This window comes from Emys orbicularis, chromosome 6 (assembly GCF_028017835.1).
Source record: "Emys orbicularis isolate rEmyOrb1 chromosome 6, rEmyOrb1.hap1, whole genome shotgun sequence".
In the NCBI taxonomy this organism is placed as follows: domain Eukaryota; kingdom Metazoa; phylum Chordata; order Testudines; family Emydidae; genus Emys; species Emys orbicularis.
In genome coordinates, this window is record NC_088688.1 from 112,103,192 (window position 1) to 112,122,738 (window position 19,547).

The 19,547-nt window shown below is 43.6% G+C and overlaps 1 protein-coding gene across 1 annotated transcript in view; it reads right to left on the reverse strand.

Annotated features, from left to right (window-relative positions):
* Positions 1–19,547, reverse strand: part of KDM4C (lysine demethylase 4C) — a 429,818-nt gene that overhangs the window by 373,286 nt on the left and 36,985 nt on the right. The window contains 2 exon segments of the mRNA XM_065406934.1: positions 322–497; positions 16,942–17,106. Of these exon segments, the coding sequence (XP_065263006.1) occupies positions 322–497; positions 16,942–17,085 (320 nt within the window). The 5' untranslated portion in view covers positions 17,086–17,106.

Here is a 19,547-nt window from a genome sequence, read left to right on the forward strand (position 1 = left end):
ATATGGGGGTAAAATTGACTTGGGGCATGGTGGGGGCAGAATTGCTGGCGGAAAGGGGACAGAACAGATGTGAGGAGTGGGAGAAAAACTGATTTGGGGATAGGGGGATGGGCAGATGTTGGGGTGATGACAGACTCTCCATTTTTTTCAGACCACTCTAAGCACTGAGTAGTGCCTTCTACCAAGTCCTAGAAGAAGGACAAGGATGGCCTTCAGTAAGTAAGTTAGACATAAAAATCACCTGGTGCCTAAAAAGGTAAAAATCACAGTGGGAGAAGGTTACATATTCTCCTTTCCAAACAGAATACTGAATATACATACTTGTCACTGTTGGCCAGTTGCCTGAACTCTTTCACGGTCATTGGCTTTTTCTGAATGTTGTATTGAGTGAAAAGCCCTGATTGACCAGTGACCATCTGCTGAATTGGAGCTGGAATCACTAGATCATCAATGTCGTCGTAATGTTTTCTCGGCTTCCACTCCTTGGGTGGGATCACCTGAAAAGTCAGAGCAGCAATACACAAATCAGCATAGCCACTGCTCATGTCAAAAATACTTTTGAAGTGGATGAAGAAACAAATAATTTCATTAAATCGAATACAGAAAACTTAGCAAACCTGACTGAAAGATTTCAAGATTTAATTACTGTAAGTTAAAAAATCTGGTTGTCCATGAACATTGTGAACCATCTAATTTAAACTTAACATCTTCAATGTTTTTTAAAACTAGATAAAAGTACAGAGTTATTTGCTGAATGCCTCTCTCCATTTTCCTATCTGGGTTATTCAGTAAATCTTACAAAGTCTGGTCTATACACAATTTTTATTCCAATTTAAACTATTTCATTTAGGGCAGTGGTACCCAATGCGGTGCCCACGGGCGCCATGGCGCCTGCCGGGGCACTTATGTGCGCCCGCCTAGTGCCCAGCAGGGGAGAGAAGCCATGGACCCGCGCCTGCCGGGGACAGAGAACTCCGGGGCTGCTTGGGGCGGCAAAAAGCCGGGAGGCAGCCCTGGCCAGAGCCCTGCCGCTGGAGAGCCAGAGCATCATCCCCTGGAGACAAGCCCAGGCTGCGGCAGCGAGAGGGGCTCCCAGAGTGTGTGAGGAGCCGGGGAGGGAGGGAAGCGGGGCCTGAGATGCAGGCTGGGAGGAGGGATCCTGCTGCTGCCACCGCTACCGCCACTGCTGCTGCTTTGAGTCTCCCCAGGGCGGAGTGGCGTTTCCCTGCCCGAGCGGGCTGTGCAGGGCGCCGCCGGGCTGGGCAGAGGACGCGGACCCCGGCTCACGCACTGATGGGGCGAGTGGCTGGGCAGCCCGAGCTGCCCCCGGACCCAGCCCGCCGCGCACCTCCCCCGCCTCAGCCCCGGGCTGCTTGCCCTGGGCCCCCACAGTGCCAGGGGCGGGGAGAGGCAGAGCCCGGCTCCAAGCGGGGCATACTGCCCCGCCGGGGGACCCCCGCGGCTCAGGCACCTGGGGGTCAGTGTCCGTCCTCTCGGCTCTGCCTGCATGGGGCTAGGGAAGCAGCTGTCAGTGCCTGCCCCTCTCAGCCTTTGCACCCCCCATCCTGCTCACAGCCTCTTCACTTGTACCTCCCCACATCGCTCCTTCGCCGAACCCCTTCCCCTTGTACTCTCCCTTCACCCTCACCTCTTCCCTTGTACCTTTCCCCAGCCCTCTCCTCCCACACCTCCCCCTTCCCCTGCACCTCTTCTCCCGCAACCCTCCTGATATCCCCTCTCCTGCGCCACCCTCCTCCACAAGTACATCACACCCCACTTCTCTGCTCCAGTGTAGAGCCCCCAAGCACCCCCACACCTGCTCCTCTGCCTGAACCCTCTTTACTAGATCCCCATCCCTTTCCAGGTACAAGGTTTGAGGGTTATAGTCCCTATGCCTTCCATGTGCATTTGGGTGCGGGTGGGGGAGGGTACTGGTGGAGGGGGTTGGGGGGGGGGGAAGAACCCAGGGCTGGGGTGGGGGGCAGCCAAAATTTTTTTTGCTTGGGGCGGCAAAAAACCTAGAGCCGGCCCTGCCCCGGCAGGCACCACCTAGTGCCCAGCAGGGGAGAGAAGCCGGGGCCCCGCGCCTGCTGGAGACAGAGTACTCCGGGGCTGCGGGCACCAGTGTTCTCTGTCCTCGCAGCTTCACTCCGGCTTCTCTCTGGATTCATATGTCATGTAATATTAAATATAATGTTTTTTGTATTATTTAATGTACAAATACAAAATAAGCCTTGAAAAATTGTTGGTGCCCGCCCCACTCTTCTGAAAACATGAATGTGCTACAGGCCACAAAAAGGTTGGGGACCACTGATTTAGGGGCATGATTTTTTTTAAACCAAATATGTTAAATTGGTATAACCCCTCATGTGGATGCAGATATATTGGGTTGCCTTAAACAGAGTTTATTCCCATAAATTTATGTAATAAAACTAAGTACAAAAACTGTGTGTACACAAGCCCCAGTTGATTGTAAAGTTGGGGGGGGGTCGTTTCAGGTTCCCCTGATTCACCCTGTCTGATTCCAAGTTCTGCTATGACTCACAAGCATGCACCATGCTATTCACAGCCATCAGGAATTTTACAGAAGCCTGAGTTCGCCCAAATGGTCTCATACAAGTGTCTTGTTTTAGGGTATTAGGTAGTTTTGAAAAGATGTTTTATATATTATTACAGCCCAAATGGAAATATCTCTAAATTCCAAATATTGTCTATTTATCTTTTAATTCACTACTTTGTCAACAAGACATTTTTTTAAAACACTGCAACAGCTATTGTTTATGTAGAGTTCTTTATATATAAACTTTTTACATTTGTATTATTGTTATTAAAAGACTGAAGACATTTCCTCCTCTTTCCCCCCAACCTTTAGTTTTGTCTTTTTATATGCTACAAACATTGGAAGTGTTTGTGCTGCTTACAAAAACTAAACACAGCAAGCATGCCACTGTTAGTTATTTCTTTATATGTGCATTAGCATCAGCAGTGATGCTAACAAAAGTCTTGGATGAGTTTATTATAGTTAATCTGTAATCCCTCTGATAGCAGGCTGTTTCTTCAAAATGCAAACATTTTAGGGTTATATATAAAAGTGGCTATTGCATTTTTGTTTATCTTTAAAACACCTTAGTGAGAGTATGGAATTTTAGAATACATCTGAGATCTGGAGATCGTTCATTGTCTCCAGATAACAACAAGGTCAAATTTTAAACCTAACCCATTGGAACATGTCTTTCTGAGACTGGGATGTTTCCATTGTTCACAGTATAAAACTGCACAAACCTAGAACATGTAGGAAATACAAATTTAGACAACCAAAGAAAATGTTTTTAGCAGATAACCATTTCCTGTTAAAGGCATAGTTAATGCTTCTAGTTTAATCCTGCACTTCCTACGTGGTTAAAACTCACTTTTTCTTTTCTTTCCTTTTTTTTTTTTTTTTTTTTTTTTTAATTTTATTAACTTTGATGTGACCTTTGTCCATCTAGGGACTGCAACATTGGGCCCAATGTTTCCTCTTCTTAAAGAAACAAGAGTGCTCAACGGCCTAGTCTTGTAGTTTCCATTAATGTTTTCACACAAATCTTAACAAGTTATATGCACAAAAAATACAAAACACTGCTTTGGAAGCAGAGAAGCCATGCATTCAAAATGTATGCATAAAAATCAAAGATGTGCATAGACATTTCCATTTTCATGATTATTAGGCATGAACTTGTAGGTTTGGCTCCACAACGTGAATATTAAAAACCAGCATTTGCATCCTTTTGTTTAATTCAAGGTCAATAGTGTTTTGTTTTTAGCAATATGCAGCACGAAATATTTTTGTGAATAGTGTCCAAAGTATCCTCCTTCAGCAAACTGGAGCACACTTACTGTTTAATTGTATTACAGTAGTGCTTAGCGAGCCCACCTGAGATTGGGACCTCACTGTGCTATGCGCTCTCACTGTAGTGAGAGACACAGTCCCTGCTCTGAAGACTTTACCATCTAAATAGACATGATAGACAAAGGTTGGGGACAGGGAACAGACAGAAATTAAGTGACTTGCCTAAGATAAGTAGTTCAATGGCAGACCTGAGGACAGAACCTAAAGGTCTCTTGACTCTCAGTAAAGTACCCTTTCCACTAGGTCATGCAGCCTCCCCATTAATGTTTAGCAAAACTATCATCTTCCAAATCACGAGCGTCAAATTCATTCCATGGAGAAAGCCAAATTCTACTTTTAACTGTGGTCTATAGCTTTATGTTGCTCAGTGTTCAAACATAAAAAAGAACGGACTAAAACAGGGGTTCTCACAACAAATTTTTTGGTGGCCTCAGAGTGCGGCCACCAACTCTTGCTGGTGGCCGCGCTGACAATTTTTCCTAAAATACTTAATTAACTTTAGGAAAAACAAATAAATATGCACGTATACACATCCAAATCATTGTTATTTATTTATGTTGGGTTTTTCCCAGACTCAGTAATAAAAATAATTTACGGTTGTCTCTATTCTTTAATGGACCTAAACAGAACAGAAATACAAATACGGCACTTTGCATGTTCTTGTTTTATTGTTGTTGTTTCTTTTGCTTTTTTAGTTGTACCCCCCCCCCCCCCCCCGAGACTTGCTAGCTGGTAAGTCTTCTGCTGTGAAAAGTGATATTTGTACGTTTGTTAATATCACTTTTCACAGCAGACTTACTCAGCCCTGGGACAAATTAAGCCCCGGATGGGGAAATGGGCAGGGAGGCAGCGGGGTCCAGGGACAATGGCGGGATAGTGAGCCTGGGGCCGAAGCCTGGAACCAGAGCCTGCCACCGCGTGGACGGAGTTCGAAGTCCCGTGGCCAAAGCCTGCCTCCCCTACCCTTGGGAAAATGGGGAATTCACCAGCTGCCTGCACCTCCAGCATTTGTGTCTCTGGGGAGAGGGGCCACTGCTTTGCGCCCCCACCCCCATCACAGCCCAAGACGCTGTGGCCGCAAGAAAAGGCCCTGGAGACCGCATTTGAGAAACACTGGACTAAAACCAAAACAGTGCAACATTCAGGCTTTATTCCTCCTTCAACATATACTGTGCTCTCTCATCAAGCACTTCCTGAAAGCAGAGTTCTCGCTCCTATACATAATTATAGTATGGCTCTCCTTTTTTGGGTAGCTATCTATCATAACAGAGGTATACATTTAGGACTACATACTCCCCTCAATCTCCCATTGATTTTAATAATCAGTTTGCAAAAAGATCAAAAGGTAGAATATATGGCCTTTATTTAGTAGTTAAACTTTTAGTTACCATTGTGTATTATTTCCTCGCTAACTTATCATCACATTCAGAATCACTTATTGGAAAAACAGGCTCACTGTTAGGATTGACACACTATCAGGCCTTTGTGTCTCTTCTTTTCCTAGTTTCTCTCCCCCTCCCCTACCTCTCTCTCTCTCTCCTCCTTTATTCCCTCTGCATTTTCTTCCCTAAAGCAACTCAGAGCTTCCCCTCTCTGTGAGCATCACTACCCTCCACTTCCTCTTCGCATCTGATAAAGTGATCAGCAATAATATAGTGCTGACATTTAAAGTGAAACATGCCTCTGCAGCAGGGATGTTTGATCAGACTGTCGGGGATCCAGAAATAGAACACCTGCATAAGTGGGTCAAGGCAAGGACCAAAAGTCAACGATAGAGGAGAAACAAATCCAGAGGGAGAATGCCTTTGAAAAGATTCTGTGGGTGATTGAAGAACAGAAGCATGTTGTTCTACAGAATTTGTTAGGGGCCACAAGTACAAAGTATATTAGGTGCTCTCTAAGGAACAGAAAGTCCTTACGCCAGCTATGTTCTGGTAAAAGTCCAGTTTTACTGAACAGGACAGAAGCAGCAAGAAGGTGGGATGTTACAAAGAGGCAATAGCAAAAGGTTGGTTATTATGATGTTTGATGTGATGTTACTTGTTAAGACCAAACAGGAGTTCTCCTCATGATTAAGAATATTCTGTACAGCTTTCCCAAGAAATGGGCAAGACTATATGGGGCAGGTATGTTACAGGTTGTGCTGCCCCATTAGTGGGAGCTGTGCCTAATTACCTGACTCTCAGGTGATGGGTTTGAGCTTGGACCGATGGTAGGGTCAGGTGACTAGGCATTGCATAAGGGTAGCTGAGGTTTGCTACCTGTAAGAGGGAGTCTTCTCCCTCAAAGAGAGGAAAACCATGGGATGGCTCTCTGGAGAGGGCCAGAGTAGGCCTAGCACAGAATCCCAGCTTAGAGAGACGGGGAGCTGAGAGGTAGCATGAGCAGGGGCCTGATGTCCAAATAAAAGGGTAAAGAGGAGGAAGAAAAAAGTAAGACCCACCTGCAGGGGACGACTCTACCTAGCAGCCAGAGAAAAACGCTTTGCTGGAGTTATGTGCAGAGATGGGCAGGAGCAAAACCGTGAAGTGGGAATTAGGAGCCCAGATGAGGCATAATGGACTGGTGAACCTGGAGAAGGCGGCTAGGAGATTGTGTCTGTGAGTTAAACTGTTAGTTTATGTTAACAAACCAGACTCCAGAAAGGGAGAGTAATTCTAAAGCATAAGAGTTGTGGAGTTTTATTTTCCTGGGGAAGGAAGAAAGGAAACTGAGGCAGCAGTAGGGTCTCACTGGATGAGGTAAGACCCTATTTTAGGGGACAGGGAAGAACAAACTGATTGTCTCTCATGCTGCTGTCACCCCTTTCTCCCTGCATCTGACTCTACATGAAGCCCTCGCAGCATGCAGCAGCCATTCTGCTGTGGTTGCTGGCCTGCCCTAGAAGGGAGGTATAGTCAAAACAATTTGTTCTTAAGATACTGTGGGTCTGACCAATCACTACCCCTTGGGGACAAGAATGACAAGGCATCTGGGGTGGGGAGGGGAATTCACATTCCTCATAGCATCCCATTCCCGGAGGTGCAGTTTTGAGTTAATAAGAGCAAGAACAGGAAGTTACAGCTGGACTATAAGTGGATTGTAATGATAAGTGCAGGGTATATGGGGTGAGTTCAACAGCCACATAGTAGACAGCCACACCTGTAAAGGGTAGTTTGCTTACAGATGGTCCTGGCGCCTCACTTAACTCTCATTAGAGGCTCCAAGTAGCTGTATGTGTACCACAGGGCCACACCCCAGGACCTGGCCTCAGCTGGCATGCAAAATCTAGTGAGGATAGCTAGTGGCAGCAACCACTAGTGAAGGGTACATCTGGCTCTGCAAGTGCATGCCAAGGACTCCTGGTCGAATGCTTGGCGAACATCAGACCATAGAAACTGAATGAAGAATGGAAAAGACTTCATTCGATCCCATCAACATTGCTGGGCTGATGGACAGGAATCGAAGAAGAATGATCAGTGCATCACTTCCACCAATATCTTTATCTAGATTAAGTTGTGGTCTTGTTTTGGGGGGGGGCTAAGAGAAATAAATTCCTGACTGCGTATGTTGGAGTTGCATACCTCGCAATCTTTCAAATGGCTAAAACGGGACACAGCACCATTCAGGCTTGGCCTGTCTGCCCCTGTGTAGACAGAGACAGAGAGGCCAAACGTGAGTGGAGCTGCGGCCTTGTGTGCCAGTCACACCACCAGTTTGGGGAAAAACTCAAATAGGTGAGCCTCTTTGGACTCTCCCTCTCTGGGTGGCCCTGAATGCAAGAAATTTTCTGCTTCAACCAGCAGAGGGCTTTGGAGGTCAAAGCAGGACAATCAAACCTGGGACTGCTGGGAGGTCTGGAGTTGTTACTTGCAGTGTTCCAGAAAAATCCTTTAATTTTTATAAGCAGGTGTTGCAATTAGTGGTAGCAGCTTCAAGATGGCAAAAACACTTTTGCCTAAGTTTCTTCTCAGTGGTCATGCAGATGAAACTGGAATCTGTGAGTACTTGATACACTCTGAGCTGCTGCTCTCTGTGAATGAGTGGACTGATGAGAAAGCACCACAGAACATAGCAGTGTTTTTGAATGATGATGCCAAAGCTTTACACCAGAAGCTTCCCAGTATGAATCATGGATCTTACAGACAATTACACAAACACTTATATGACCTCTAGGAGAGATCTGTTTTTGAAATACTGGAGGGAATGACAAGATTGGAGTAAGAGAAAGGGGAACCCCTGCATACTTTATTTGCATTGAGGAGCCTGTTTAATAGGGCTTTCCCTGCCCCTCACAATCTGTGAGATAGCTTGAGTAAAACAGAACCATCTGCACTGGATCTGGAACTGACAAAGCAGAGAGGGACCTATGTCCAGTGACAGGACATGAGCGAATCCTGTGTGAAAAGTCAGTTTATAAATGGTTTAACAGAGGAACTTCATAACCTGCTGGTGAAGGAAGATAACATACTGGATAAATATATGGACGAGATTATGTGCAGAGTTACAAATGTGGAAGCAGAAGCTGGGATCTCCTTAAAAGGTATCAGCTATTAATTCCCAGACCCAGGGTGATTCCTTTATACCAAATGCTACGCTTCAAGAAATGATTGCTAGTGAAGTGGCTAAAAACTTAGAGGAGTCCCAGTGCAAGATATTTGCAGAGATCCCATGGGTCAAATAAGAGCAACAGTCTCCCAAGTAGTTCCCAGGTCATATGACATTTGCAGGTAATGAGGAGGCAAAGCCCATGGGAGACAGAATTGCCCAAGCAGAGGGAAGCCACACCAATGAAACCAGAAGTTGCTGACAGAAGCATCCATAGAAGACAATGGAAGAAAGCAATTAAAACAGCTATTCTTACAGTATGCTAGTGTGTTCTCCAAGAATAATGGGAAGCTTGGGAGATATGATCAGATGCAACATCCCTTAAGCAAGGGACTGTTCCTGTGAGGCAAATCCTAAAGGATGCTAAATTGCATGCTAGAGGATGTCCTGCTTAGACCATCTATATCACCTTGGGCATCCCCAATTATAATCGTGAAAAGGCCCAGCGGAGACTTAAGAATATTTATTGAATACAAGAGACATAACTAGAGAGTTCAAGATAGCAGCCTTTGAGTCACTGAAGGAAAGACTGCTAAACCATGCTGTGTTTGAATTTCCAGACTCATCCTGTCCATTTGTGATAACCTGTGATGGCTTATGGTCAGATTTGCATTTGAACAAATTGATTAGCTCAGTTGGCAGAGGCTGGTGGCCTTTGGAAGTCAAAAATTAAATGAAGGAGGAAAACAAAAATTCAGCAACAGTACTGGAATTTCTGGCAATTGTGGAGGCCCTTGGGGCCTATCATCCATATTTACTAGGTTCAGAATTCATAGTTCACCGTAAACATGGAAAGTAATATATGGTTGTGAATGCTCTCAGCTGGATGAGGACAGTGAAAATAGACTCAGACTGATCATGTGACGACATCTGGCAAGAACAGTCTAAGGACCCTGAGTTATTTTGGTGTGCTAAAAGATCTACCAAATGAGATGCAGACTGGAGAGGTTCAAAGCAGTTCAGGAACAATTAACATTGATCCAGCTACCCATTTGCTGGTGTATGACTTTCCAGGTCTATCAGGGTTGTCTTGTCAGCAAGCTTGCAGAGAGCAGTGCTGGAGTGTCTTCATGACATCAAAGCAGCAGGCTGCCTGGGGTAAGAAAAGACTCTGAACCAGATATTCGACAGATTTTTTTTTGGCTGCAGATGTTAAGGATTTGGTACTTTCCCATCTTACCTGTCACAAGAAAGCACCAGCAAGGAGCGGCAGAACTCCTTTTAGGGGATATGCCCCTATCTAGTAAGCCCTGGGGGTTCATGATTGTCTTGGAAGGGCCACAACCAGAAACACCAGTTGAAATCGATATTTGCTGATAGTGTATGACACCATGTAAAAGTATGTTGTGGCAGAGGCACTGAAGGATAAAAGGCCTGAGGCAGTTACAGCTGCATTGATGAAACACGTAATGTTGCAGATTGCCCCTGCCCCTTCTCTCCCCCTCTGCCTCAGCTGCCTTTCAATGATCGGGGAAGGAATTTCAATCACTGTTATTACATGAGGTTTGCTGATAACTCCAGATAACATACCTAAAGTGAGGTCTGGGGTTGCCCACCCTGCAGGTAATGGAAGAATGGAGAGAGTAAACAGCACCACTGGTTCCATGCTCATACTCTTAGCGAAGACCAATGAGACTGAGATATGAGGACACTTCTTGTCTTTGCATATAACACCAGCTGACACTCAACTATTCACCACTCTCTCTCTCTCAGATTATTTTTGGACTCGCAAACCCATGCTTGCATATGACTTGATGTTCAGCAAGAAATGGCAAGGCCTCCTGCACCTACACAGGCAGAGTCTTATACCAGTGACCTGAGCACAGCATTTCAGAAGGTGGAGGAACAAATGAGCCAGAAGGAACCATGACAAGCACAAGGTGCCAGGAAAAAGTGACCATGTGCCCATCTAGGAAGGAAAAAACATGTGGCTATGCACAAGGAAAAATCAGCCAGGGGAAAAAAATAAATAAATAAAACCTCAAATGTCCTCCTTTTCAGGGGGACCTTACACAATGCTTAAGAAAATAAACAGTTTATCCTTGCTGATATGAAAAGTGAGAGCTTGCCCCTTTGTAGTACACGCAGAATTGATGCACAGATTTATTGAAAGAAAGGGGAGGGCAAACACTGAGGTTATTCAACAACCTCAGAGGAGGATTTGGAAATTCACCAGCAGATTCCTGTAACTTGTAATACGAAACTGGTTGTGGAGGAGTATGTCCTCAAGACTTCACCACACTGCAGTCTTCAAAAGACTGTCTACGCCCACCAGATATGCCTAACCTGGAGAATATGAACCCTATACATGCCAATAATCTCTGGATTCATTTACAAGTGACATCTCCATGACTGAATACAGGACTCGAGGAGGCAGACTAACAGGGAAACCTGTGAGGATGGCAGACTATCTGGATTCCTCGGAATTACAATGATAATAAAACTTTAGTTACTGTTTTCAAACTCTTATTAAACCAAAAGAGGGAAAGTTGTAATGATCAGTGCAGACAGCATCTTCACCAATAGATGGTGCTGAATCTTTATTTTACTGCGATTATCTTGTTTTGATATTATGTTAACATGGTTTGAGGGGCTTAGAAGGAAGTTAAATACTGCCTGTGTGTGCTGATGTTCTTACTTGCAATGTTCCAATAAATCCTTCAATTTCTATAAGCGAATATTACAGTGTTTGTAATTTTGTCACAATTTATGGCTGGAGTCTCAAAAGGGCCAGCTCCCAGGAATTAGAGATCTGGGAGGTGACTGATGGACCCTATTAGCCTACAGGAAGAAGTGAAGACCTTAAGTCTTCATACTCTCAAATATCCTTCAAGTGTACCTTTATTTCTTCTTGTGGGGAAGGGTGAGAATATTTGGAAGTGGCCTGCATCCTGGATGTTAAGCTGAAAGGGGCCAACCCTGAATATTGGTTATTTGTAGGGCTCTACCAAATTCATGGCCATGAAAAACACAACATGGACTGTGAAATCTGGCCTTTTGTGTGCTTTTACCCTTACTATACAGATTTCACGGGGTAGACCAGCGTTACTCAAATTGGGAGTCCTGACTCAAGAGGAAGTTGCAGGAGGTTCGCAAGGTTATTTTAGGGGGGTAGCGGTACTGCCGCCCTTACTTCTGCGCTGCTTTCAGAGCTGGGTGGCTGGAGAGTGGCAGCTATTGGCCAGGCGCCCAGCTCTGAAGGCAGCGCCCCGCCAGCAACAGCGCAGAAGTAAGGCGTGCCAATACCATACCATGCCACCCTTACTTCTGGGCTGCTGCCTTCAGAGCTGGGCGGTTGGCGAGTGGCAGCCACTGACTGAGGGCCCAAAGCTCTCCAGGCAGCAGCACAGAAGTAAAGGTGGCAATACTATACCATGCCATCCTTACTTCTGCGCTGCTGCTGGCGGCGGCTCTGGAATGACATACAAAGAGATTTGAGGTGTGTGCAAAAAACTCTGGAGACTATCAGATGAACAAAGTTGAGCTGGAAAATGTATCCTTACAACTTATTTTAAATGGGAGAGAGAGAATGCAAGAAAGTGCATGCATGCGTGTGTGCACACGGGAGGAGTGACATGGAAGAGTGGAAAAGCCACGGAACATAATGTACTTCCACTTCATTCTATGAGTATTGTTTTTTCTGTAAGTAAACTGCACCAGCGCCGTCTTGCCAACAAACAATTGAGGTATAAACACACCCCTGGAACATTAAACTTCAAATGAACTCATTTACAGTGTACAAATATCCCAATCCCTGACTAGTGTGACCATCAGAGAAAATCCTACTCCCACTGGAGGCAACAGGAGTTTTTTTCCAGTGACTTCAACAGAAGCAAGAGGAGATGCCCCCCTCCCAAATACTGTTAGCAGGTTCCTGATAATATTTATAAGAAGATTGCAGGACAGTTTCCATTCTAATCCATTGTTTGCTCATATCCATAATGTTGTTAAACCACCCTTTTGGGTCTGAAATTCTCTATGCTTAGTATCTGTCCCATTATTGAGCAAAATAATAACACCTAGCACTTATATTGCACTCTTCATCAGTAGAGCTCCAAATGCTTCACAGTCTTTTTAATGTACTTATCCTCACAATACCTCTGTGAGATAGGGAAATATTATTATCCCCATTTTTTCAGATAGGGAAGTGGGGCATACAGGATCTTGCCCAAGATCACACAGGAAGTCTGTAGAGGAGCTGGGGAATTTAACCAGGTCTCTCGAAGTCTAAGCTAGGGCCCCAATCACTAGACTGTCCTTTATCTCAAAACAGTTCAAACATTTCTATGTGAAAGGAGAGTGAGGGGGGAAAATGCACTTTCCCCCATAATAAAAAAAAAAAATCTGACTTTTTGGAACAGGGCTATAAGTGGCTGAAGTTTGAAAATGGCACTTTGACATGGAGACATTCCTTGCTGAGGGAAGGAATAAATGGCCTTCTATGGAAGGAAATTGGTTTTGATTTGTATTTAAGTAAATTTCAAAAGAATCTTGCTTGACAATGTAAAAGTTTTAACAGGTTATACTGTGTAGAGGGGTGTGTGTCCGAAAGCCTGTCTGCTTCTCTCCCAAGCCCTGCAAACCACTGTAGCTCTGAACCACAAACTGGCATTTAAATTAGCTAGCAATGTGGACTCCCTACCCATGTTCAATGTCACTCTGCAACTACACTTCATTATATCATGGCAAATAAGAGAAACAACATAGTGATGACAACCCAGTGACCAACCCCTGCCCCTCCACCTTATTCATCATTTTTGTATGCACAGATGCACTTTCGGCTAATGTAAAAACTAGAGGATACAGACAGACAAACTTCAACCAGCTTTGTATGCATCTAAGATGAAGTCTGGCAGGCTGAGTCACATATGTGCTGGATGCCATGTGTCCCAACAGCCTCAAATTAGCCCTCACTGCTGTTCGGAGGTTGGTTTTTAGACTTGTGCAGAGGTTCAAAATGGACCCGAACTTTTCTTGAAGCAGGCAGGTCGTTGCAGTCATAGAATCAAGAATGGCCCCAATGAACTCTATTCTTTTAATTGGTGACAAAATCAACTGCTCGGTTTTATTTTTAGACCCAGCTGAGCAAATAGGGATTGAATCTGGTGGATGTGGTCCATCACCTGTTGGCTGAACTGGCCCCAAACCAGAAGCAAGGGACACCATCCTGAATTTTATCTTCCTGATAAACGTGCTTAACTTTCTTAAGCCCAAGATAGGCCTCAAACCCCCTTTGGGTATGATGAAAGGACCATGAGCTTGAGGCATCGCAGAGAGCTCAAACTTGTAACCACAGGCAGTGAGAAATGGATCAGTGTGGCCCTTCCCTTTTTGCCCTCAATTCAAGGCACAAGGATGTGCAGAGCACATGCGCCACCCCAGTGGGTACTGCTAGCTGAAGGTCTCTGACTCGCATATTCTGGGTTCATACACACCTGAAGTAGAATATATATTATGTGCACAATCATTTGAAAGAACACAAAATGACACAGCTTGCTCTTAATCTCTGTTCTTCCACCCTCTCCGCCCATTTCAATTATGTCAGTCCTGCTTCTCAGAGCTCCCTCGATTTTTCAACAGGGTATTTTAATGTTGAAAAGCACAGAACTCTCTGCACCCCTCAAAAAAGAGCTGGATAAGCAGGGAAAGACATTTTAATGTGTCATACGTAAGATGGGTCAACAGCATTTCCTACTGTGGTTCCAGAGTGAGATCCAAAGTCTGGATGGGAGTAAATGAGGCCGGGAAAGAATCCAGGCAAGAAACAAACACAGAATTGATGCCTGGGGCCATATTTCTTATCACATAATGTGCTGGACTGATCAAAGCTCACAATCTCTCCATTATTATGGTAGGATATTTTCTTAAATGCAGAACACCTGAACTCAGGGGGCCACTACCATATTAAAATTAATAAAGGATCTCAGTGTCCCTGAAGCGGTCAAAGAAATGAAAACGAGAGCCCAGCCAAGTCTGCTGCCTTTGGGAATTTCAGTGCAAAATTAAAAACAGTTAATACTGAGTTTGTGTGTCTTGAAAGAAAAGTTTTAATCTTTTCAGAAACACAGAATGACTCTTTTCTTATAGCTGACAAGAGAAAAGTTGTCTGTACTCAGCATGCTGTCAGCTGCTGCTATCTTTGTAACAGATCCTGGAATTGAAAGTCATAAATTACTGACATTCTCCCTGATCCCCAGTCCACAAACAAAGCACTCTGGTCTCAGGTGTCTTTAATCTGTTAATTTTCTTTGTTTGTTATATTAGCTCACCCGTTCCAGATCTCATTAGCTTTCTCCCGTTACACACCTCCAGCCGCACCACAACCTCAGTGTCTGCAGTCTCCCAGTGTGACAGCTTCCCTCCTGAGAGCCACTACAGAGGTTACTCTAATGACTGTCACTAAATACACAACCCTGCTATCAGACATAACATTAATCTAAATGTAACATCGATTAAAACATTTCAATGAGAAAAATATTTACCCAGGGAAGCAAGGATTATGTTTAGAGCATAATCAAAACAGAAAAAGTCCTTATCTCCTGATAGGTTTTAGCAAGTGACTTGCGCTTTCATTTAATGTCTTTAAGAATATTAACTAAGGATTTTAACATAGAAACTGATACTGTAAACAGCTCAGTTTTATTTACAGTTGAAAGGCAAAGAGAGTTTGACCTTCTGTTTTTAAAATATTTTTTCTCTCTTTAGAAATTCTTCACTGAGTAGAAAAACCACCCCAATCAGCCTGCCCAAAAACTGAACGAGGAGTGCAATCACCACTAAACCCCAGTACCTTCTTGCTCCCTGATGGGGACTGAAAGCATTGACAAGGCAGTACAAAGCACATTGAGGAAAGAGGGCACCTTCCTTCACTCTCTAGTAACCAGGCCTTGCCTTCACTGTGAGAGAGGGAATGAAAGGTCTCAGAAAACTCTGCATCCAGCCCATGGTGATTGGAAGAAAGATCACCACAATGTGGATCCTTTGAGGGTGGGAAAAAGTAGGTGCCCTCATGGCGCCAAGAAGAGTTTAACATACCCCTGGACAGTCTACCATCAGCAAACCCAAGATGCTGAGATGTTAGGGATCAAGGAAGCAAGTCAATATACTGAACAATCCAAAACGAGTTGCACTATCCCTTCACTCTCTGCTAGCTCAATTATTGTTAATCAGAAGGGGACCAAAACATATAAGCTTCCTGTTCCCCAGCCATCTTAGGACTTGATTCTGCAAGGTGTTGAGTGCTCTGGCTTTGGTCCACCAAAGCACCTGTCCCATTGCAGTGATTAGTACCATGCAGCAAACCCTCAAAGAGTAGGTCCCCATTTGTTTCAAAACAGAATGAGCACAGAAGGTGATGGGGACAATACAACATCAATGTGTACTTTTATGTCACATACTTATCTATGTCTGTTATGAATGAGTTGCCCAATCTAGTAATTGGAATTTTCGTTTAAAAAAGAAAAAAAGGTTTCTAGCCTTCATGCTTGCAGAGAAAAGTTTGGAGATGTGACTGAAGTGCATCCTCAATGCTCAAACACAGAAAGCAAATAAGAACCCAAAGTTTGTTATTTTTTCTTTATAAAGCTCATTTTAAGCCATTCTGATGATTTTTGAATGTTCTGCGTTTGCAACACAGGGTTGGAGACCCAGTGATTAAGGTAGCTGTTCCTAGTGACTACTCTGAATGACTGAGCTGAGATTCCCAGATCTGCATGTGCATGGTTGTGTTTCCTCCCCTATGAGCCTCACACTGCAGGACTACATAAGAGTAACAAGACTAATGTATATAGCAGAGATAAGAACATATTCATCATGTAAATAAATAAGTTACAACAAACTGAAGTTGTGACAATTTCTCTCCATTAATGGAAACTGACTAGCTACAAGGCCCCGAATCAACCATTGCTCAGCCAAGAGGCAATGCTACAGTAGCTTTTGCATGGTTTCCATGTCTTACTTTTGTCAATCAGAAGGTAGGATGATTACAATTTTTAAAAAAATCAACAATTTGAAATCCTATGATGGCCCAGATGCTGTAAACACTCAAGAATGTGCTTCATTTTATTCATAAGTAGACCCACTGACTTCAGTGAAATGATTCAAGTCAGTAAAGTTATACACACCTTTAAGTGTTTGCACGGTGGATTCCTATATTTGGAATACTGGATCCCCTGATTTATATTTTGGACTGCACTGCTAAGCACTAACAGAGATTTTCTTTTCACATTCCATGTGATGATAATAGCAAAACCCAATAATTTGAGAGTATGTGGCGGACAACATATATTTTCTTTTTTCTTTGTTTATATGCAACATGAGCTATTCCATTTAGCTCTCGTTAAAGAGTGACATAACAGCTATCACAGGAAAACCATTTGAAAAATTATTAAAATTTAACACATCAGTTTTGCAAAAGGCAAATGTTTCTGAAAATAGTTGGGGGTTTTTATGTAAAAGATGTTTACCTTTGCAAGTCCAGCACGATGAGCACCTTTTGATTCCATGTACGCTAAGTATTTGTTGAACTCCCTGAATTCATCCATTGAAGGCCTAAAAGTCATAATTTTGCAGCTTGGGTTGGGAGGACTGTCCGAGACTACAGCTGCCATTTTGGCTCAATATCAGTCCTGCTAAAAATTAAACAAGTTATTAATAAGTATAATGTATATTGAAATGAAAAATCCTTCAATGAAAATAGCCTCCAAAAATATATCAATATATCTGCTTCTACCTGGAATGAACGCTTTTGAAATACTATCTCCCAGGCTGGTTATAAGAAAACACAATATAAAAGTACGACTAGGTTGTTCAGCCATTATCCACCCTGGTGAACCCAATCATGAGTAACAGTTGCACAATCTAGCCCCTCATTGTTTGTCTTTATAACGATATACTCTCTAAACTTATCCTTCAATATTATAGCAGCATCTGCTTGGGCTGGTTCATCTCCAGTACACTGTAATTTTCTCTGTTGTAGGTATTTACAATACATGGCAGCCTCATCACCATAGACCCCAAGCACCTCACAATACTCCTGTTTGGCAGTGAAGTCTCATTATTCCCATTTTACACCTGGGGAATTGGGACACAGAGAGATTAAGTGACATGTCCTAGGTGTTCTGGTCACACCAGAAATTTACCGCACAGCCAAGAACTGAACCCAGATTTCCTGACTCCTTAACCACAAGACTTTCCTTCCCCTCACTGTTTCTTTTAATAGGTTTTAAAGTATATATATCTATACCAAAGGCATAGAGAAACAGGACAAGTCCTCTCCCCCCCCCCCCACCACCATGTTTTATCACTAAAAAGAGTAATTAATTTATTTCATTTAATTAAAAGCAACAAAAATATATTCTTGTCTCTCATACAAAGATATAATACTCATGAAATGAGTAGCCACTTATGTGGTTTTCACATATTTATGCTTCTGCTATAGAAACTAACACCAGTTTCTGCAATTAGATCTGTATGGGTGATGGGGTCTGTACTAGCAGAGCACTTGTGGGATCAAAGGCATACTTTCTGGGTTTGCAACTGAGGCATGCTGCATACCTCATGGCAGAACGCAATACAATAATTCAACCTTTGATTGACTTTTTAGAGAATTTGCATTATATAGCACAAAAAGGAATCAAACTGTTATAAGCAATGTCAGCTTACTGTAGGTCATCGTTTCTCTTTTGCCCTATGCAAAAGCATAGCCGGGGGAGGGAAATTACATAGTGTTATAATTCAAAATTGTCACCTTTTTGCTCTGTAAAATACTATTTTAAAGCATCATCATTAAATACCAGCCATATAATCCTAATTCTAGCTCAAAGTGTAACAATATATGTGAGCACAGCTATGAGAGAGAAAGTTAAACCAGTTTACATATTAAAACATCTTAGCTCAATTTGTTAGCATTTTTAAATATGCTGTGCTAAATGTGTGGTTTCCATGAGCAGTAAATATCTGTTCTAATATACTGGAATCTGTCATGAAAACACAAATAATGAATGTTGAAATTAACTGGCATTAAAGCATGTTGGCCTTCCCACCATTATGGGATGGTGGGCAAGGACCCTGCAGGCCACGAACCGTGCGGTTGCCATGTTGCAACTTTAAGAGAATGGGGCAGTACCTCTAAGAGGAGGGCTCTTATTGGGTAGTCTTGGAGCCTTCAACAAGCTCATAGGTTGGCTGGCTAGCTGGAGGCACAGAGCAGTTGGTATTGACAAGAAAAGCACATGAAGGTCCTTCCCTACTCTGCCCTCCACCTCCACCACAGCAAGATACTCCTAATACTCTACAGTCACACCTTGGATAATCCTCCACACTCTTTCCAGTCTTGCTGCCACTGCTACAGTGGCTTCATGCCTGCTACTTATTGCAAACCTTGGGGACATCTTCACTTTTCCTTCCTCGCCTTCTCCATCATCAGCTGTGGCTCTTATCACCTCCCCACCCCACAAAACTCTCTTTATGGCCCCTGCTTGGGAAGGACTGTGGCACAGCAGATAGTGGTGGAGGACAGAGTAGGAACTTCTGAATTTTTCTCTCATCTGCTCCAGCAACCTCCTCTGTGCCCTTAGGCAAGTCTCTTAACCCAGGCCTCACTTCCTCCTTCTGGGGAATGAATTTAATGTGTGTGTGTGTGTGTGTGTGTGTGTGTGTGTGTGTGTGTGTGTGTGTGTGTGTGTACGTACGTGCACATACCACTAGCTTGGCCACGGTATCCGGTCGTCGTTGGTGTAGTTTTGTGTGAACTGCTGCTCTTCACATCTGTCTGTGAAAGATTCTTTTATGTCACTCTCCCTCCCCTATTAGTGTCCCTGCACTTAATCTGCTTTTGTGCCTTTACTTTCCCCTTACAGTCAATCTTTAGTTCTCCCACACATGCACACACCTGACTCCTTCTCTTGGCATTTATCACCTTGTTTTCCTGACCCCACCTTCAGTAAGTCCCTCTCCCCTCTCTACTTTTTCTTTGTATCTAGGAAGTTGTTTGAGCTGAAACCTTGGCTTTGGTTGAGTGGCTTCTTTTTTTTTCTTTTCTTTTTTTTTTTTTAAACTGTTTCTCTGTTTA